This window comes from Xylocopa sonorina, chromosome 18, assembly GCF_050948175.1.
Source record: "Xylocopa sonorina isolate GNS202 chromosome 18, iyXylSono1_principal, whole genome shotgun sequence".
In the NCBI taxonomy this organism is placed as follows: Eukaryota; Metazoa; Arthropoda; class Insecta; order Hymenoptera; family Apidae; genus Xylocopa; species Xylocopa sonorina.
In genome coordinates, this window is record NC_135210.1 from 4,432,809 (window position 1) to 4,453,674 (window position 20,866).

General features: G+C 42.6%; 1 protein-coding gene and 1 long non-coding RNA gene across 2 annotated transcripts; one reads left to right on the top strand and one right to left on the bottom strand.

The window, feature by feature from the left end:
• Positions 1–11,092: 11,092 nt before the first annotated feature.
• On the bottom strand, positions 11,093–12,389 carry LOC143431530 (uncharacterized). Its single transcript, XR_013102717.1, has 3 exons — positions 12,351–12,389; positions 11,595–11,677; positions 11,093–11,379 (listed from the first exon to the last, which is right to left on the bottom strand). It is a non-coding gene; the product is annotated as an uncharacterized LOC143431530 (long non-coding RNA).
• A 2,731-nt stretch (positions 12,390–15,120) lies between these two features.
• Snrnp-u1-70k (small ribonucleoprotein particle U1 subunit 70K) lies at positions 15,121–20,072 on the top strand. The gene is given in 9 exon segments (XM_076908578.1): positions 15,121–15,351; positions 15,503–15,685; positions 15,841–15,903; positions 15,969–16,050; positions 16,335–16,379; positions 16,382–16,408; positions 18,691–18,931; positions 18,999–19,351; positions 19,444–20,072. Coding segments are annotated over 9 exon segments (1,302 nt in total). The 5' UTR covers positions 15,121–15,207; the 3' UTR covers positions 19,608–20,072.
• Positions 20,073–20,866: the final 794 nt, after the last annotated feature.

Sequence of the window (20,866 nt, forward strand, 5' to 3'; positions counted from 1 at the left end):
GGTTCGAGTAACAACTTGTTTTTGGAAAACGGAGCAACGGTGAACTTTCTCGTAACGCAAGCTTCCTCGCGTACGTTTCTACGCGATTTCAACAAACCCCGAGGGCGTTCCACATGGCGCAGAATGCATAGCACGTATTATTAACGCGTGTGCCGATTAATGCACGCGCAAGTTAACATTCCTCGTTCATTTTTTCTTCGAAATTGCATAACCACGCGGCGGTTACAGAGAATTCTAGCACCTTCTGCGATAGCCACCGCGTTTGACAAGAGACTTCCGCAGGAGCCAAGGATAGCAATGCTTCACGGGGGAGACCTGTACTTACGAGAAGTCGGTAGTCCTCGTTGGCTTTGGCATCGTAGAGTATTGATCGCAGCGGGAACTCAAAGGGGAGGCCACCATGTTAGACTATTCGAACCCCAATTGGATCGACCTACCTCGGTGGCAGGGAACCGAAAAGGGACCCAGCCGCGGCCTATTTCTTAGTTTATCAGCTTTTTCACCGACGAAACGTTCGCGTGCATTTCAATTAACTTCCTCTGCTTTCGAAGATATCGGTTGCTCGCGTCAGATCGAACTTTCAGATCTATGGACGCGAAAATGTTCGACATCCGCGTGTCTTTCGAAGGAATAAACGAGAGGAGTTTTCAGTGCCAGTGATCACCGTTGCGCGCAACGGATCCGGGGCATTAATTCCGCGAAACGGAGAAACAAACGATAACGATGACCCAAATTTTTCGTCAAATGAACGGGGTCGTATAATTTCTGGCGGTGCTTTTCGCCGCTACGGAGATAATTGACGCGCGAAACGCGGCAAATTCGCGGCCTCTGCCTTGTTAAACGTCTGAACAAGCTGTCATGCCTTCGCCGTTGCATAACGCGATCCTTTAATAATAACACATCGTCACCGTAATGATGCAGCTATGACGAGGTAAATGTTGAAAGGAAAAGAATTGAAGATTGTATCTACATTCTGATAAATACGTCCTACGAACGCACGAATATTCCATTCTGCATGCAACTGTCTGCACGAAATATATACAGGGTGTACCATATGAAACGTCCAAGTTGCGTTACACTCGTCAGCAATTATCGTTGGATATCGCTGCGGTTATTATATTCGCGGAGTGGAATTATTCAGCCAGCGAAAATGTGGGAACGTCGAGAGTACCAACGTCTGAATTGGCTAATAAAGGATTCGGAGAAGTCGCTCCGATTTAACGTGCACAACTTTTTTCTGCCGTTCGAGGTGGTTCGCATGCTAGCGTTCTTCAGATAAGCACGTTCTTATCTGCGTACGTATACTTACGTAAGCAACGGCTCGTATAAGCCTTTGCTCGGCTTCGCACCCCTTTTCCTCTTCCGTCCTCTCGCCGACCGGTTGCGCATTCTTTCTTCTTCGTTTCGTTCACGCTTTGTTTTTTCCTGCTTTCCCTTTTTCGCGTTCTTTGCCTTTGCCCTCGGCATGCCTGTACCTCCTCGCGTGCTCACCGCTCCATAATCGTATTTCTCTTTGAAACGTGGTTTGCCCGTCTCCTCCAGTTTCTTCCACCGCCGTTCCTCCGCCCCGACATCCCCGCCATCTTTCAGCTTCGCCTTTCTCTTATTATTACGATGATTGATCGCGGAAGAGAGTCCGTGTCGCGATGCTATCGGTTTCGTTAATAAAACTGGTCCAAGTTCTGGAAATGCCCCGCGCAGAAACCGCGTGGACAGCGTAATAAATTCAAGTGCATCGTGGATCAAGATACATACAGTCACGTGGAACCGACGTGTGTGTAGGAAACAGTCAAAAGATACGGGAGACCTGGTATTACCCGAACGGTGAATTGTAATATCTCTTCATGGACAGTAACGTCGTGATTTATGTGTGCTGCGTTACACGAGAAAACGTCTCGTGATCCTAGTATTTTTTACTCAGTGAATCATCTATATAATTGTATCCAATGGTCTCGTATACGCGTATCTATGTATGAATTATCGTTACTCTCATTAGAGTAGCGTTCCCCGTTCCATCTATGATTGGAATTTATCGAGAATTCTTGGTTAATTCTTCGATGCGTGAAATAATGGTTCAACGTCGATTTCAACGTCAATACAGAATTCCAAAGGCACGCACAACGTGTCCAAAGCGAGACGATTTAATTGCGTCCAATAGGAGGACGCTGTTTTGTCCACGCGTGGCACCGAAGCCGCCCGCGTTTCCAATTGCGATATTCGCCCGCGCAAAATGTCGGCCGGGCAGCAATGGCCGGCCGACAAAATGGTCGCGCGATTTGGGCGTTATCGGCGGGATTAGAATCGAGCCGCCTGGCGCACGTAGAAATTGCAAGTCCGCGGGGAAGTCGTTCGAGGAAGCCAGAGTAAATCGACGAATGCACCTTGGGATTCTTGTTACTTGGTTCGTTCCTTTGTTACACAACCGGCTCTCTCGCCAACTCGGCCAACTATCGACCCCACCAACTTTGTTCTCGCTCCGTCCCCCTTTTCTTCCGTCTTCGCGCGCTCCCTCTCTCCCACCGCGCCTCCCTTTTTCTCCTTCTTTTTCCGCTAAGCGCTCCCTTTCCCGTCGATCCCCCTCGGTACGCTCCGCTCAGTCTCTTTTATTCCAACCCCATCTTTCTATTCCTTTCCTTTCTCTTTTAACAACTCCGCGTCCTCCGCTCTTTCTGTTCTCTCTGTCCTGTTCTCAATCTCTCTCTCTCTCTCTTTCTCTCTGCCCCCTCCTATATTCCCCTGTGTGTCACCTACTCGCTCTGCCAGAGTCGGGCGTTATTGAAAGAAACTCGCGTTTATACGTACGATCATTCAAGTAGATCCTTCCATCTTACGATGGATTAGATCTCGTATACGTTCCTCGACCGGTTGTTTCCATCGGGTGATAAATGGGAACAGATTTTTGACATTCAATAATTCCAAGTAGCGCAACCCCTTATGGGTGGATAGGAAGAGACAGTTAGCTTAAGGTCAACTTCATTTTCTTACGACCATAAGCGTGTATTTAACTGAACGCAACGTAGGGTCATGTCAGAATGAGTTCAGCGATGAATATAAATAATCAAGGTCGCTTAAGCTTGTTACCAAGATATTGCAAATGACCTTGGACGACCTTGGATTATTATATGGAATATATTTGCCAGAACGTAAGTTGGAAACTTCAAAAGAGTTTCTATTTTGAAGACCTTTTCAGGTTCGCCAGTTCGGAGAAAAGGAAAAAAAAAATGCTTTGCGATACTAAAAAGTATTCCCTCGGTGTTGTTTTCGTGGCTGACGAGGGCTTGCCTACCTGCTAACACCGGGCAACCGTTGTAGAAATGTCGAGGAGGCACGGACGTTCGATTATTAAATTATTTGAATGCTTGTTATCTTGGTTAGCGTGTATTTGTTACGTGTAGTTGGACAGCGACATGAAATACGACATTTTTCTGTCTCGTTGCGCCATCGCGATGATAAGTGGAAGATTCCAAACCTACGGATGGGGATCCATTTATCTTCGTGCTCCAGCGGCCAAAACATAATTTGTAATGGCGCGTAATAGCCCGGGGATGTGTAACGTTGCGGTGGTAAGCGTAACGATTTGTCTGACGGGCCGAGCAGAAATCGAAGTTTCATTAAAAACGCGCGATCGATGAAACCTTACGTAACGCGAACCCGTGTTTGGAGTACGAGACATAAAAAATCTATTCTGGCCGCAAGATACGATCGCTGCTCGTGTACGTTACTACCAGTTTATATATCCGCCGCTTTAATAAATCGTAATGGCGCTATGGCCTACATCTTCCAAGTCTTCGATCTCCCACGCACTTTAAGCTTATTACACGTCTAAATCTTTCGTAATTTAATTAATCTCCCGTTTAATTTAATTTTCCCCTCGCCGCTTATCGGCATTTTGTTCGCCGCGGCGCGATTCATAACGGACGGTGTGCTGCTAGCTTCAGCAAAAAAATAGAACCACGCCAAATAGAAATAAGCGTGCAAAGTGAAATAAAACGAGAATCACGGGATTCAGAATTCCACAGGAATTCCATCTTTTTCGCGAGCTACCACGGCTTCCTTTTTGCGAAATCTCCGCGCCTTCCGCGTCTCTAGTCTCGCGCCATCCATCTCCCCACCGCGAGTATCTCTTTTTTGCTTTCGCCAAGTTGCCACCACCCATTCTTCCCGAATTTTCTCGTCAGCCTCGAACGTGTCTCTCCCCTTGGCTAGGTATTCTTTTGCGAGCTCGTGGTATCTATACGTCCATCTCTCTCTCTCTCTCTTCTTCCCTTTTTTTTTTCGTGAACGTCCGGCGGACCCAAGGGATGCATGGTGGGGGGCCACGTGCTCCCAGTAATACCTAGTCACGCGAGGATAGGACACGTGGTACATACTACGTACAAATGCATAGGCGTAGAAACTCCTAGTATTGGTATTGTACGTGCACGAACGGACTTAACGTGCGATTTCACGGGGAAGTTAACGTGTACCGTTCAGCCCTGAGAGCATCTCGAAGCTTAAATGTCGAATTGCGAAAAAACTAGGGGAGCGGAGGGTCGTGCTGTGGTATTGTCGTAAACATCGTTAGATGCTTTAAAAGGCGCGAATTAATAGAACGAAGGGAGCGCGCTCGCTTTGCGACGGGACTGTACCGTCGCTTTTGGTGATGCTCGTTCGAAACTGCCAATGAGAATCGAGTTATCGAACGTTTGCACAGTAGCTACAATCTCGCGGTACATACGCACGCTTCTTGACGGATACATTTCGTATAAAATAGATCGTTTCATGCTCTTGAAAAATGTGTCACCTTTTTATCTTATCACCGTGGGGGGACACGTGTATGGGTAAAAGCGGGAACAGTGCTTTTATTCGATTGGTTTACACGTATATCAGTAGAACGTTTTGCTGTTATTATCATTCTCATCATTCCCTTCTGCGCGATCATAGACTGGAAGCCTGAGTACTTACAATGCGATCTATAATTGATACGGAATCAAGATCGTACCGACGCGTGTAAGATAGAAGAAGAATGGAGCAGCTTTAAAAAGATAGAAAAAAGGGTTATGGAAAGCGAAAAAGGAATTGGCGGTAGAATCGTGCTAAGCAATTGTTAATCGAGAGGTTCATTGTCGATCGTCCGTGTAGTTGCTGGTTGGCCAGCTGCACTTGACTCTCCTATGCAAGATAAATAGGTGCGGCTAGTTCCTATTAATAGCGGTCGGTTTACGCGGGGATTGCAGTGTTCTAACACAGTGTAACTTGCCAGCGGTTCACTCGCGTCAAGAATCGTGTTCGTGTCGTAAATTACGTCCAATTACGTAACGACATACTGGTCGAGGCGCGCCGGGAGAGCTCCGAAAATCTCGCGTCGACCTATTGTCTACCGATCGACTGCTCACGGTGTATCGAAAAAGAGGAAGAAAGAGAAGAAAAAAGAAACGAGGACGGTGGCAAGGGATGGGGCGTGAAACGTCCGCGCTCAAGTGTTGTGGCAGCTGGTTTTGAAACTGTAATTTACGACGATGGGTGTAACACGAGGACCCATAAAATCTCGCCGAGATTCTAAAACTGGTCCCTAAATACCTGTCTTTTATTGCTGGGAATCGACGTTTCATGAATTCTCTACGCCTTCCCCCCTCGTGTCGCGATTCTAAACAACAACCGGGAAGTAATTTTTACCAGCGCCGCGTGTACACGCGAGTCGTACGCGTAGCTGTGTGAGCCGCGAAAGCTCTGATGCACAGATAAAAGTGGGTGGACAAGCGCGCGAGCGAATGAAACGGTTGATGAAAAAGGCGAGGGTGATAATGAGAAAGAGGGAGAGAGAGAGAGAGAGAGGTGTATCAAAGCGAGTATGGTAAAATGCCGGTTCCCAGATAAATCTTTAATCGATATATTTCGTGCATATGTGTTTTACTATATACGTGTACAGATGTAGTTTAAGCTAGAGCTAGGTGAAGAGTAAGGGAGTGGGAGCAGGAGGGTGGGGATTAAACAAAATCCGGTATAGGCGGGCAACGACCTTTAGGCACGTGTCCCGTGCCACGTGCTGTATTCGACAAACTGTCGAACGGGCTTTTGCCTCTTTTATCTCTGCTTGCTCCTGTTTTCACCTCGTTCCGCTAACAATTTTCGTCCGCCGGTGATTTCCTTTTATCGACTGCAACGTAATACTAAACAGGACCGGTCCAGATACCCGCGTCTGCTATTTATGGCCGTGGCGGTATCAAAGGAAGAGGTTGCCTCGTGGCCAGAGTCTGTAAATAGTCAATTCTGACAATCACTCTCTCTCACTCTCTGTCTCTCTTCCTTTTTGATCCGTTTTTTGTTCTTATTGACTTGTAATATCCATCAGCAACCAGTTTTCTTGAGGAACTATAAGTAAACACGACGACCATGTATCAGTCTTGAACTCTTCGTTTCGTAAAAAGTAAATTCCTGTGTCACTTTTGATTTTATCTTTCGCAGAGAACGTGCATTGGGTGAATTTGTTGTACACTAGGGCGTCCTACGTTGGCAATTTGTACAAGCGAATGCGCGATCCTTGGATAATTTCGAGTTGAAAAGCTTCTCTAAACGAAGAGCTCATTTATGGCAACTTGTCTGAAGAGTTCTCCGCTGTTCATTCATGGTATACGCATTTAGAAAACTAAATACACAGCCCGCTAATGAATTCCGAGTAAGAGTACCACGTAACCGCGGGTTATTAGTGAAGCGTGTAATTAATCATGACATTCCAGTTTATTTGCCCGTTCAATTTTTTTTTCCAACTACTCTAGCCTCTAACTGTACGGTGTACATGAGAGGATCTTGGAAGTAACTTTGAAGTGGAGAATCATCAGGAACGTTATCATTTAATGAGCAATGCAACAACACATGTATATATGGCAAATGGCAGACAATGAAACAATATAATCCTCGTGTTTCATAGCACTATCTGTATTTAGTCATGGATTGTATGGGCGTCGCATGGGAGATAATAGTTTATTTCCTGATCTCGTGACCTGATAAAACATGTAAACAGTCCTAAAAATTACATAACTTATTACGTGTAACAGGTTATAATAATATTCTTCGAGTAGAAAAAAGAGAAATCTTAATCGGCGTGATTCCAGTCGGGGGACGCAATAGTTGTTGGAAACTCGGGAAATTACATTTGCGTAACACTGTGTGCATGTGTTTTCAGTAATCGACATTTACTCCATCACGAAAGATGAGCAAGGACACCACGAGCAGCGTGCTATGTGGGAGTGCAGGCGCTCGTTGTGCAATTATACGTTGCTTCATTAGTATAGTGGGAAACATGATGTTATCTTTTTACCGTACACAATACTCGCAAATTGAAATAATTGGAAAATATCAAGAGATAAAGCAATTTAGATATCCACTGAACTAGGTGTTCGTACAGCAATTTATCAGAACCGATCAATTAAGGTTGCTGTTCAGTGTTCAAATATACCCACACCATCAACGATGTACAATAACCAGACCTATCCGACGTTGTCTTGAATTTTACTTCCTTCCTCACTTCGATTCTTCGTCTTGGAAAGAGTCTTCTGCAGCCTGTTTTCTCCTGTGCGAGCTGATTTCCATCGAATTACCATCACTCAGCGGGTTCGATAGGGCGGCATCGCTCGCGAAACAATGGGAGACGAATGAGTGTGACATAAGACGAGCAGGCTCACAGTGAAATAGTTGGTCTCCATCTAATGGGTGGCCTCGCTCTAGAATGGCTCTAGATCGCCATCTAGGGTGGACGAGGACGCGGACAAGGGAAGGGCAAGGAGGGCTGAGGTCAGCAGTACAGCGCTAGTATCTCGCTGTACCAGCTCGATACGAGCTCTGACCTATTTGGCAGTGTTCCCGAGTTCGGGTCACGGGTTTTCCCCGTATGAGGGCACCAATTTGATTTTTCCACTTTTTTCTCTATCTCTCTTCTCTCTCTTGACCTCCACGCTCCGCGTTGCTCCGCACACAGGCTCCGCTTTCCCACAATTCACGCACGGTGGAGCTTCGTGGGAAAGCGGTTCGCGGGTATTGTCGTCGCTGCTTTTAACTGGGCACGTTTCAAGGCGTTCTTTTTTAATTTAAGCTCAGACCGCTCGATTCTGTTCTGCAATTCTAAATATCTCTTCGCAGAATTTTCCTTCGTCGAAATTATATCAGATATTTTGTAATTAAATGGTCATTGAATAGCTGGTGATGTGTACTCGATACGCGTATTTACAGACCCGTATCGCCATGGTGGACCCGGTTTCCTCGCACGCAATCACTAACGGTCACGGTGATTAATAATTTATCGTCATCCGAGTTCACACCCTATTCGCGTCCTCGTGAGGACGTTACGAGTATATCTGGAACGGCGGATTGATATTCCGTTCGTGCAGAAATAAATCGCGATGGGCACATTAATACATTGAGATGCGGGTCAGCCAAGCTCGCGCGAAATTTAATGGCGAAAAACGTGTACAGTTATCTCCGTTGCCGCGCCTTTTTCTGACCTCAGAACCCGAAACTAGACCACGCCAAGTTTTTGGTAAATGTGTCAACCACCCGGGTGGTGTGAGATCAATACTTGCGTCCTGGTTTCTCCTCTCCTTGCCTTCCCCACCCTTCTCACCCTTACCCTCGATCCTACGCTCGTGCGCCCTTCTCCGCTCGCTCTCTTATATCTCTCCATCCCCCTTCTAGCCGACCACTCGCCAACCCCTTTTGTCGAGCTTGTTACTCAACATTTCGTCTCACTTTTCCACGACGTCTTTTTAATTGCTGACACTGTCGCCAAGGTAATTCCTTGGATCGATTATTGGCTAGATTCTCGTCGATCTTCTCCTCGTGGAAACGCTTTTTCCATCCTGGTATCGAAATAATTACTCCTCGGTCGATGTTTTCATCTACAGAGTAAGGCAGGATCGTTTTGTTTGCGAAAATAACAATTTACTGTTACTCGTCCCCTGTTTCTGGCATCCCCGCTGTTTCCACTGTAGACCCTGATGCCACCTGCCCTCCTGGAAGGGGACAAATAGCGCAGGGTGGAGGCTCAATAGAGAGATGAGGAGGCAAAGGGAGCAATATTTCAATGGGGCAAAGGGAATCGAGTCCCGGATTCACCCCAGCTAAACGCGCATGCTTCCAAGCGAAATTCTCCTTGCGCGTAGCTTCTCCGCTTTGTGCATCTGAGTAAGCGAGTACGTGGAACTTTCTAACGTGCTTCTATTTTCCATTCTCGTTGTTCAGCGTTAGAAAATCGTGAGGAAACGTCCGTTGAATCCTGTTATTCCTAGACGAGATGTTCTGGTTGGCTTTAGCCAAGACAAACTTCTCGTTAGCGATCGAGAATGGACTTACGTCGGGCAGCAACGATTGCTTCGCTCGATAAAGCCTCGATCTTGACATTTCACCGTATTCGTTTAGCAATCGATGTCTTTATTTCCTTACGCTACCTTCCAGACCATCGCAACTTGACATTTCAGACGTTATCACGAAACACGAAGTTCCGGTTCGAGGCAGAATGCAACGAATCGCGCAGTCGACAACTTTTTTTTCCCCTCTCTTCGTTGCAGTCAATAACGAGGCACGACGTCTGCAGACTTTGACGGTGAAAATTGCATCCAATCTTTATTTGACGTTGCTAAAATATCTGCGCGGATGGCAATGACGAGTATCAATTTTATTGCTCTCGTGTACGCGAAAATTTTCCGCAAAGTCATAAACATCTACTGACGGTCCAATAATCGCTTTATCAAGAACGAATGCACGAACGGATACTAAATGCACTCAACCGTATTACTCGCGATGCGTTCATTATGCCACGATAAACAAACCACTCCCAGAGAGCTGTTCTAAATCGCGAGAGGAGATACCCCGTGTCTACCTTGCCCGTATTAGTTGTTAATCAGAAATAGGACGCAACAAATGACTCGAGAATGCCGCCGGCCGCTGATCGAGGAGGCGATGAAAATGTAATCGCGATTGGATATCCAAGCGCATCTAGATCGATCGAGGTTGCAGTTCGTAAACTAACCGGCGCACCGGGTTCCAGGTCACTGGGTCAACCCTTCCATCGATCCAACCCCACTATTGAAAATTCAGTCGGCTCGAGTGCGCCCGTCCTCGCAACTGAAGCCTGGACTGCTCTCATCCTATATTCGGCCAGATACCTTCGCGTCGTCGCACCTACCGCGCCTTTTCCGCCTCTATTCTACACCCACGTTCGACCAGCGGGTAATAATTATTTACGAATCGACCACAGCGGCAAAACTCACCCCCAGAGACCGCGGATATTTTCGTACGCATCCGCCGTTCAGATTCGCTCTGCTATTCGCGCGGCTCTTCCACGAATATATTATCGAAGATCGTATCCGAGTCGTACCTCGATTTTTACTCCCTTCGAATTCTCTAACTCTGTCGCGAAGTAATTATTTAATAGTTTAATTTCTGGGTCTTCTGCTTTCATGAGAATCAGTATGACTTGTACTAGAAGTTCGTATATGTAAGTATGCTTACAGTTTCTTTCACTTTCCAGCAAAGTATTTAGAATGCGCTTGGTATAATACCATTATAAAGTGGCACCACGGAACCTGAACGAAGATCAGGTGATTAAGAAACGCGCATCGCGGCTAAGAAGGGCGATGGAGGAAGGTGAACCAGGGAGAGATGTCGAGTAAGATTGAAAGTAGCGTCGTAAATCGAGCATTGACCCTTTTTGGGATTCTTCCGCTCACCGGGAAAAGTGGATGGACAAACGTGAACCGTACGAGGCTGCTCGCGGTCGGCTGGTACGCGTGCATATGTGAAACGCGGTACGTTCCAAGTTACATTCCGTTTGTGGCTTACCACCAGGATACGTCTTCATGAATTTCCAAGCGTCTAAGTGCCTCTTTTAACCGGTACATCATTCCGATGCCCTTAAACAAGCCGCGTCATTTGAATCGAACCCCCGTAAATATATTTGAATCCTTCTATGGCGATACCAAAAAAGGTTCCAGGTAAACGAAACGCGATGGGTGAATTATGACTCCTCGGTTTCTGAGTAATCGGTTGCGTCGATAATGAATTTGACTTTTCTACACTATCCTCGTCGGTTCCGTGTAGATTACCAGCGGTTTTGAAAGTATTCGTGAAGGGGAATCGATTGTAATTACTTATAAAAGGCACCCGCTCTGTGTCTGCAGGTAATTTTTACCTTACTAAACATAGTTGACCGCAGAGTGACGGGCTATAAAAATAGAGCACGAGGTCTAAAAATGATGGACCCTCGTTTATAGACCGCTGGTGAACGTTTTTAGGTCGACAGTTAAATTTTCAATCCCTATTAATGGTTCGTAACGGGGGTGTTGTGTAATCCTTATTAGAGAAGACGGTTGTTAGGAACTGAAAGAGCCAGCGAGACCATTTTCCGAGCTGAAAAGAGCGAGAAACGGTGATCCGTGGAACGAACAATGGCCACGACCGGATTGCTATATACTGTCTTGGTCGATGCTTTTGTTATGCAAGGAGTTCTAGTATTATAGATAGGAAGACTGGCAGGTGCGTACGAACAATGGTATCGCGGACCCCATTGGCCAGCATGCACGAATTCAACGGAATACGGAAAATTTCCTGCGAGGCAAACTTACGCGAGCCGATGCGCATCTTTAATTTCGATCCATGGTCGTCCACGTCCGCGTCCAACTTTCTGCCAGGAACCATCTGGTTGTCTCTGAAAATAGACGGGACGATGGTTAAAAGATTTCCTAATTTCGTAACGTAAATTGCGTAAATACGTACATAGAAATAAGAGTCTATCCACCCAAATTTGGAAAGGCGATAACTCTACTATTTCCTGTTCTAATTATAAGATTGGCGCAATACTCGAGATGCGTACGATTATTAACTAACTATCCTCTGATTTACTACTGAACCTATAACCGAGAGCAATGAGAAAAGTCGTGGAGGGAAAGCTACTGACTGGACTCGAACGGAGAACGAAAGTCGGAAGGAGGGCAGCGCTAGGAAAAGGAAGAGGAAGAGGAAAGGGAAAAGGAAAAGGAAAAGGAACGGGAAAAGGAAAAGGTACGCGGTCGGTAAAGGCGAATGGAGTGCCGAGTAGGTCGGAATCCTGGCTGCTGGTTGGCTTGGCTGATGGAGGGCTCGCTGTGCTAGAGCATTTCGTATACGTGGTTCGTGGCTAGGCAAAAGGGGGCTAAAGGAGAACAGGGTCGACGACCCTTGCACGTGGAGTGCTCGGAAGTAGGCCACGCCGTGACATCACGCAAAACCAAGATGGCAGCCGGGAAACGGGCACATTCTCACAAGTATGCTCGGCGTACGATTCGACGGAGACGTGCCGACGCCCATGCAATCGAATTTTTTCCTTGGACGAGGGTGCATACCGATATTTAACGCCGACTCTCGTCGCGACCTCGTCCTTCGACTCGCCAAACTTTCGGCCGCTTTGCGGACACTCTTCGCGAGTACACGTACGATTTGTGTGGAACTAACTATTCTTTATAGAACCAGTAACAGCGCTGACAACATTTGGCGACGGCGATACAGATCGACTAATGACCAGAGGACAGGAAAATCGTCGGAATTGCTGGGATGAAAAAATCGAGTGCAATTACACAGCTCGTATCGCCACGAGTTGAATAATCAGCGTTTATGCGAGCACGCGCGGTGCACTCGACGCGTAATTGCAGCGCGATTACGTGTTATACAATCGCGGGTAAACAATAGCGTTATTACTCGCGAATAATCATGAGCGTGATTGCCCAGTAATTACGCGAATCGTACGATGTTAGAGCGAAGCAGACCGCGGATCGTTCGACCGATTGAGAAATGTTGCTCCGGTCTCGCGAATCGTGCGATGTCATTTATTTTCCGCAAAACCAGATCCCATTGTATGGTAGCCGCTAGATATGCAAGATCAAAACGAATAAGACAAATTTATCCCCTGTCTCCGACCCATCGCTCGATCATAAATTTACAAATCGATCTTCTACGTTACCGACGTGGCAAATTACCAATTCTACAGATGCACGAGTCCACGAACGAGCGTTGTGCATATGAGTGCACGTGCATGGATGCAGACCGCGCATCGCGTTTCTTTATTCAGGACGCGCGAGCGCGTGAACGTGAGCACGCATACGGCACCGTTGAATATTGGACGAAAGTCAAATCCATCTCACATTATTTTAGCGTTCGCAGCGAGCTGATGTATTACAGAAATACGCGCGGCTCGCTTGTGGCGTGCGTGTCCGCGCGATTTCTGACTGCATTTTAATTGCGATGATGTAAGCTCATTCGGATGCATGCGCAAAATTTTCCGTCCGCGTGCAATCGCTCCGACACTTTCGTATGTTGAATTGGAAATTTCTGAACAAATTTTGACCAAACGTACGGATTTTGACATCGTAGGTGGATATATGCTGTTGTAGGATGTACGTAATACGACAATGGAATAGACAATTATACGCAAATGCTCGTTTTATGCAAAACTTCTTACGATTACAACGCAACATGAGCTTTGAATCGAAAAAACACATTTCTCCAACTCCTATGCTCCGTTTCGAGCTCGCACGATGGAATAAGAAATCATTATACCTCAATTAATCTCTTCTCTATTCTTTAAACTAAATTCTAACGTATATAGCTAGTACCAATAAAGAAAATGTTTCAATGTAGCGCAAAGAAAAAAAGCAGACCTGTTTCCTAATGAGTAACTCGAGTTAATCGCAACGTGTATGTGCGCTAATTCTAAACAAACGGATATGACGTCATGACAGCCGTACGATCGAATTTATGTCGACCCCTATACACAGTGCCATGTAGCACAGTTATAATATGATTGATTAAATTTTAGATTTTTACTTAACTGTTATTCTGATGATCCTGATGCTGTCCATTTTGTTACTGGAAGAAAGAAATGATATTTTAATTAAAAATGACTATAATTATTCTACGCAGACAAAAATGTAACGTTACTATGTATTCTACATTTCGATATTACACTATATTTGATTTAAGGAACAAGTACTGCCATCTTGCAGCTAACGCTGGAGCTAAACGTTTGTTGGTAACATTCAGTAGATATTTGTTATAACATTCATGTATTATAATATTGTTATAACATTCATGTATATAAAATTAAATTATATGTGATGCGTTGCAATCATTTTTTAATCTTTGTAATGTAATTATATATATAATATATATTAACTATTAATATCTTACCGATATAATGTTTACTGTCAATTTCACGTAAAAGCACAAGCAACGCCATCTCGCAAATGTTGGTGGAACCTCCTACAACGATTTTGAAATATGAAATGAAATAATATATGAAATAATAATGTTTATTAAATATTGGTACGAACAATATATGATTTAGACAATAATGATAGCAGATAATATTTTATATGAGAAAAATTACCCATTATCAAATATTTATAAGTACATCCTTAATTGAATCAACAATTTTGATCTTTCGAACACAAATTCAAGGCCGCCAATGAGTAATGGCGGTGCTGCATAAAATTATTTCTCACTAGCTTCGTAAAAAATAACCCAATCTACGCTAAATCGATAATATTGGGAGTGCCGTAAAAGTGGCAATATTGTTTTATACTAAAAAGTTCCTAGCTATGTAGTATTTCTTTAGTCGCTCACTGATGGTTATATAATTTTGTTAAGGTGTCTAAGAATAACGGGTTTTTTACGGACTAAAAGATAATTAACGACTGTAACGTTACTCGTTTCTATAAAAAACTGTGTAATAGAAAATGAATATTTTAATACTTACATAATGTTGTTTATTGTAGATAAAATTATCAAAAAGTGAATAAAATTCGTTTCACACGTCTGGAAGGATTCACTGCCGGCGAGCCACTGAACTTTGACCATTCTATGCGCTCTGTGATTGGTCGTTGTTCTTTATTAGTAACTCGTTTGTAAAATAATTTCACAATAGAGAAAATTTCTTCGTATTACCTTAGGAATCACTTCTTAACCGTTGTTTGTCAAATATTGGTACATATTTTACAGCGATATAGCATTTTACGAATTAATTTTATTTGCTTCCTAAATGCTTGCGGCGTGCGCATGTGTGCTCTGACGTCATTCCGTCCTGTAGACTTTTCTAGACTATGTTGGCAATAGCGACGCCATTTTGTAGTGCTGTTTGAGACGTGAAAATGCTGTTTGTTTCAATATTTTGTGAGAACTGAAAATTAGTGCCCTGTACCTGAAGAAATGACGCAGTTTTTACCACCGAATTTGTTAGCTCTTTTTGCTCCCCGGGATCCTATACCATATTTACCTCCCGTCAGCAAACTCCCACATGAGAAGAAGAATGGAGGCTACATCGGCGTTGGAAATTTTCTCAAGTACTTTGAGGTAAGTTTAGTTAAGTTTAACTCTAATTAATAGACTTAGCATCGCGATTTCTCTTCCCAAGTAATACAAACGTAGAAAATTGCACGCATGACATACGACGTTTACTCAAGCAATGCGTATAACTGATTGAAGTGATTTATATCGGCTTTAGGACCCTAAAGACACACCGCCACCGGTACGCGTGGAAACGAGGGAAGAACGCCTCGAACGTAGAAGAAGGGAACGTGCGGAGCAAGTAGCATATAAGTTGGAGCAAGAAATCGCTGTGTGGGATCCCGCTGGTATCCCAAACGTAACTGCTGATCCTTTTAAAACTCTTTTTGTAGCTCGAATAGTGAGTATCTTTTACAGATATTAACGATGATTCATAATTCTTTTAACCCGTTAATCGTTATTTAACTGTTACTTATAAGTCGAGTCGTTATCCCTGATTAACGGGTTAATAACATATTATGCCTTGACGTTACATTTGTATTTCATTTGCTTTAGAACTATGATACATCTGAATCCAAACTTAGGAGGGAATTTGAAGTGTACGGTCCAGTAAAAAAGGTACGAGTACGAGTAGTACGAGTTGACCCTGCGCAATATGTTTAAAAGTTTTTTGACTTTTTCAGATAGTGGTAATTCACAATACAATAAATGGCAAACCTAGGGGATATGCTTTCATTGAGTATGAGCACGAAAGAGATATGCACTGTAAGTAAAAGCAGGGAAACATAATCCCTCCTTCAGAACCTCCAGTGAGTCCATAGTCTGGAATTTCACCTTACTTAGCGTCACTTCCAGCTAGATAATAGTGGGGCAGGGCTATAGTTAGGCTACCCATTTTCATTGGTACTAAACCAGACGGTACGGGGGGTCCCGCCATACATCCATGCAGGATTACCATTCTGTAAATGCATATATGGTAAACGATCAACTGAAAACAGAAATATTGGCTGTCTATGATTAATGCAGTTTTTATCTTGTTCTTGGTACAGCGTGGTGGCCGCTGCCGGCAACTAGTGCCGTTCACTATTCCATGCAAAATCCCTGAACCTGCCTGATATGATAGGTTTGTATGTGTGGTAAGATCCAACATACAACAACGTTTGTTAGCGTCTACATGCTTACCCTATTTATCTTGTCTTGATTTTGTTAAAACTTGTGGTTCGAGTACCATACCCCTGTGCGGGGTAGCCGAGAATAGTCATGGCCACACTCTTAAAGTGCTGGGAGTCAGATTTTTCTGATTGTATATTTTGGGCTGTGATCTTTTTTAATTTTTACCTATGCGGGTTTGCAAAAGTTAGCATTCTACATTGAAATTGATTGGTGGGCTTTTAGGAAGAAGGTTCAGGGACACGCTCTGTAAGCAGTTAGATTTTGCGCCTGTACACAAAGGTAGACAATACTTATCACATAATCAAGCTATTTATAAATTGAGATGTTACGAATATATAAATATATATGCATTTTATATATATTTATATGTGTACGTAACATTTGAATTTCTTCGAACAAAATTTAACCACATTGTCTCTCAATACTACATTAATAGTTACGTATTATTGGATAATACGATACACTTTATCGTATCCTGGTTGTAGCACCCACCTTTTTTTTTTATAATGGGTAATTGTTGCTTACTGGTAGGTAAAGTTTTAACTCACGTTAAATGTACGCAGAAACGTGTACCAAGTATTTGTTCGGCATCGTATATGGACGTCATTATACAAGATATATTCTCGTTAGGTCTAGTACCAAAATGCATGTTTCAAACTAATCAATTATTTATTCTGAAACATCTTATCTCGCCGCTGTTTCCGTATGTACTACAGTTTTAAAGTAGTTAGTTGTCATCTTACTCGGAAGGTCATCTTAATCATTCATTTTTCAATCAGTTATTTACTATTTAAGTCCTTGAACATATCAATTTCGATATAGAATACTAATTTATTTTAAAAATCCGATTGCGGACCATCATCTTAAATCAGTCAGTTCGTTGCAAAGTTTTTGTAGAAAAAGAAAAAAGGAAAGATACGTGTACGTTCGAAAGGTTAAGTATTTTCCGTGAAAAACTAAGTTCCCTTAACTAAACGGGAGAGAAAATAAGGAAACAAGTGCAAATTATTAGAGAGAAAAGAACGAAACTCGTATTAACGTTACGTTAAATCTAATATATAACTAAAAACAACAATATAATGTAAAGTATAAAATATACGATACTTGCGCACGGTTTGGTCGTAAGTAAAGAAAAAAGCGCACCAGGTAAACGCAAAGTAAACTTCTTCGGAGATTGAACGAACATATGAAGACTGGGCACCTTCCCAATGAATAGCAATACGCGCTGGCCTACTCTATGCTCGCGAGTCTCTTACAAGTTCATTTCACGATTAAACGTACTTCTAAGATTTGTGTTAACTTCCGTACGTAAGTAGCCGCGGTAGGTATTTTTGTATCTGCTAATACTTTTTGAACTTTACAAACGTAGATTTAAGGTACCGAAAAATCTGTACATTTTATTACTGATTGATACGCCGCGAATATAACGTGGACACGCGATTTTATACGGTAAAATAATCGTAACGGTACGGTACGAAATCCTCTCCTAAAAACCTGTTCGATATAATCACAATCGATTCGTCGCTTTTCAACGCTTTATACGCACAAAACATAGTTTCACTTCTCCTCTACACATTATGAAGAAAAAAGTTGATCAATCTGATATTCATAAGATGTATCTTTCGTGATGGCACGTATTGTTAAATTTTACTTTATAAAAGAACGCTCGTTATAATCGGTATGTGCATAATCAGGAATAATATGTGCCGATACCTTACGACCTCAATCACCTCTGAAACAAAAAAACGTAACGGTTATTACTTATAATTTCGTCGAAACAAAATACCATGAAATTTAAGTGAAATATAAAATGATATCGAGCAAAAAAAAAAGAAAAAAAAAAGAATAGAATCGTACGTAGGTAACTTAGCAAGTATATCGTTCGATAATCGATTTGCTATCTGATTTGTTTCCCGTCTTGAATTCTCTCGGCTTGTGACTATGTTCGTGTTTCTATATATTTTTCATTTATACGAAGTTGCCGCGAAATGTCACTGTTCGTGGAACAATCGGTTCTCTGTTCTCTTTTTTGAAAAAGGTGTTTTTCTTCGTCGCGAAGTTATTCGCACTGTCAAAGTCTAAAGATTGAAGTCTTTTCAGAAGTAAAAAATAAGAATATATATTTTCTGCCACCTCAGATTTATTTCCTTGGGATGGTAGAAGTCCCACTAGTCTTCTAAATAGTGAGCATGGGAAGACGAGCAAATGGTAATTTTCAATCGGTACTTTTAGCTGCTTATAAGCATGCGGATGGTAAGAAAATAGATGGTCGCAGAGTGTTGGTCGACGTGGAACGAGCTAGGACTGTGAAAGGATGGCTACCGCGAAGGCTCGGCGGTGGACTTGGTGGAACGCGAAGGGGCGGGCCTGACGTAAACATTAAACATTCTGGTCGGGAAGATAATGAAAGAGAACGAGAACGGTATCGTTTGGAACGGGAGAGGGAGAATTCTGGACGCCTTGATAGAGACAGGTAAACGCTAATGCAATCATGTTTAATAAAAACAAAAGTTATAACTGGCACACTTCTGTTTGTACAGAGATCGCGATCGTTTGGACAGAGAACGTAGAAGATCGCGCGATCGCAAGAGAAGAACAAGAAGCAGGTCGCGAGATCGAAAACGTAGACGAAGTCGCGATCGTCTGCCTGATCCGGACATTGAAGAGATCCAAAGAGACGAAAGACCCCGCGACAGGAGAGATCGTGATCGTGATCGCGATCGTGACCGGGATCGTAAGAGGAGACGTTCCAGGAGTAACGATCGCGATCGTGACCGTGATCGTAAGAGGGACAAGCGTGATCGCGATCGCGAACGTAGAGATAGGAAAGACCGGGGCGATCGCCAAGACGAGGACACAAAAGAGATACGAATTAAGGAGGAACCCTTGGACGGTATATTTGTTTCATACACTAGAAAGTCGATGTTGAAGATTCGTTGGAATATATTGTATACTAATATTGTCTTCTTTGTACAAATTTTTCAGATTACCCCGACTATAGCAACACCTTTTCAACGTCTGGATCATACTTTAGCGCTGTTAAATACGAAGACGATAATGACCAAGAAGTGGAAGAGAAGTACAGAATTCCAGAAGGTCGTCCAGATCCCCCTCCCTATAATAATTACGACTCCGTACAAGACTATTGATCTCAATAATATTTCTCGTATTGTTCTTTTTTGTTACCATATACGATGGATTAATGAAATTGTAAAATAATGAATTGTATTTCCAATTGTTATTAGTGTAATATCAAACCATTCGTATTGAGTATCCTGTTTCTGTGTAGCTACAGTGACTAGATACTCAGTAAGGGTATTGCAAGGTAAGCAGATCTGGACTACTAATTTATAAGTAGTTATCTGGTTGAATTTAAACGCATTGGGTATTGTCAGAAAATGTATTCGCGAATTTACAATTATTGTAGCAGTCTGTGTGACCTCGCAATATGGAGCTGTAAGGTCCATAAATATTTGAACTTTATTGCGGCTACTATAATTTCAATATTCTCAATATGTGTATATAAGTATATATAAGACGTACTGCATAAATTTAATTCTTTCATGACTGCTGCATGTATATTTATATATACAAATAAAATAAACTATACACTTTATTTGTTAGTTACCCTGCTGTTGGTTAGGTTTCTGCAGAATGGTACCTGCAGATTTCAGTAGGTAATTATTTGAATAAAAAAGAGTTTATGTTGCACTTCAAGTGATTAATTAAATTGCAATACATTACTTTGATTTTTTTGAAAATTTTATGTTGTAGATTCCAGAGTGCCTACGATACTCCTGTAAATGTATTCACATACTTTATGCAGCAGACAGATAATCGAACAAGAGCTATTTTTACTTTTAGTTATTTTTTGTTATATTTACTGTAATCAGCTGGCGCATCATGTATTAACTAGACCAAATTATTCCGGTCTCTTACCTATGTATACGATATTGATACGTCAGGGTTAAAAATAGTGAAAACTTGAAAGAAAATCAATCAAAACGATAATATCAATATACTGTATAAATATATTTATTTACAATTATTTTGTAATCAGTATCTAAATTCTTTATTGTTTTTTGTACACTATATTGCAATTACGTTAAATCTATTAGAAATTGTTACTTTTATATTTTTATATGGATTTTATGTACAAATAAGAAAAGTTAAGTTTATAATTTGGCGCCAGTGTATCGAGTGTATAGAGAATCGAGAGATTCGATTATCGAAACTGGGAAGAGTACAACGTGAAATTGAACCAGGTTGTCTACAGATACGAGTTATTTGTCTTTTACATTTTAATTCGTCTTCTATTTCATTTATTAAGTAATTTGTTTGTATTTTATACGGAAATTTGAAGCAAACATGGTTTGAAACACAGATGTATCATTTATGCATTTGTGCG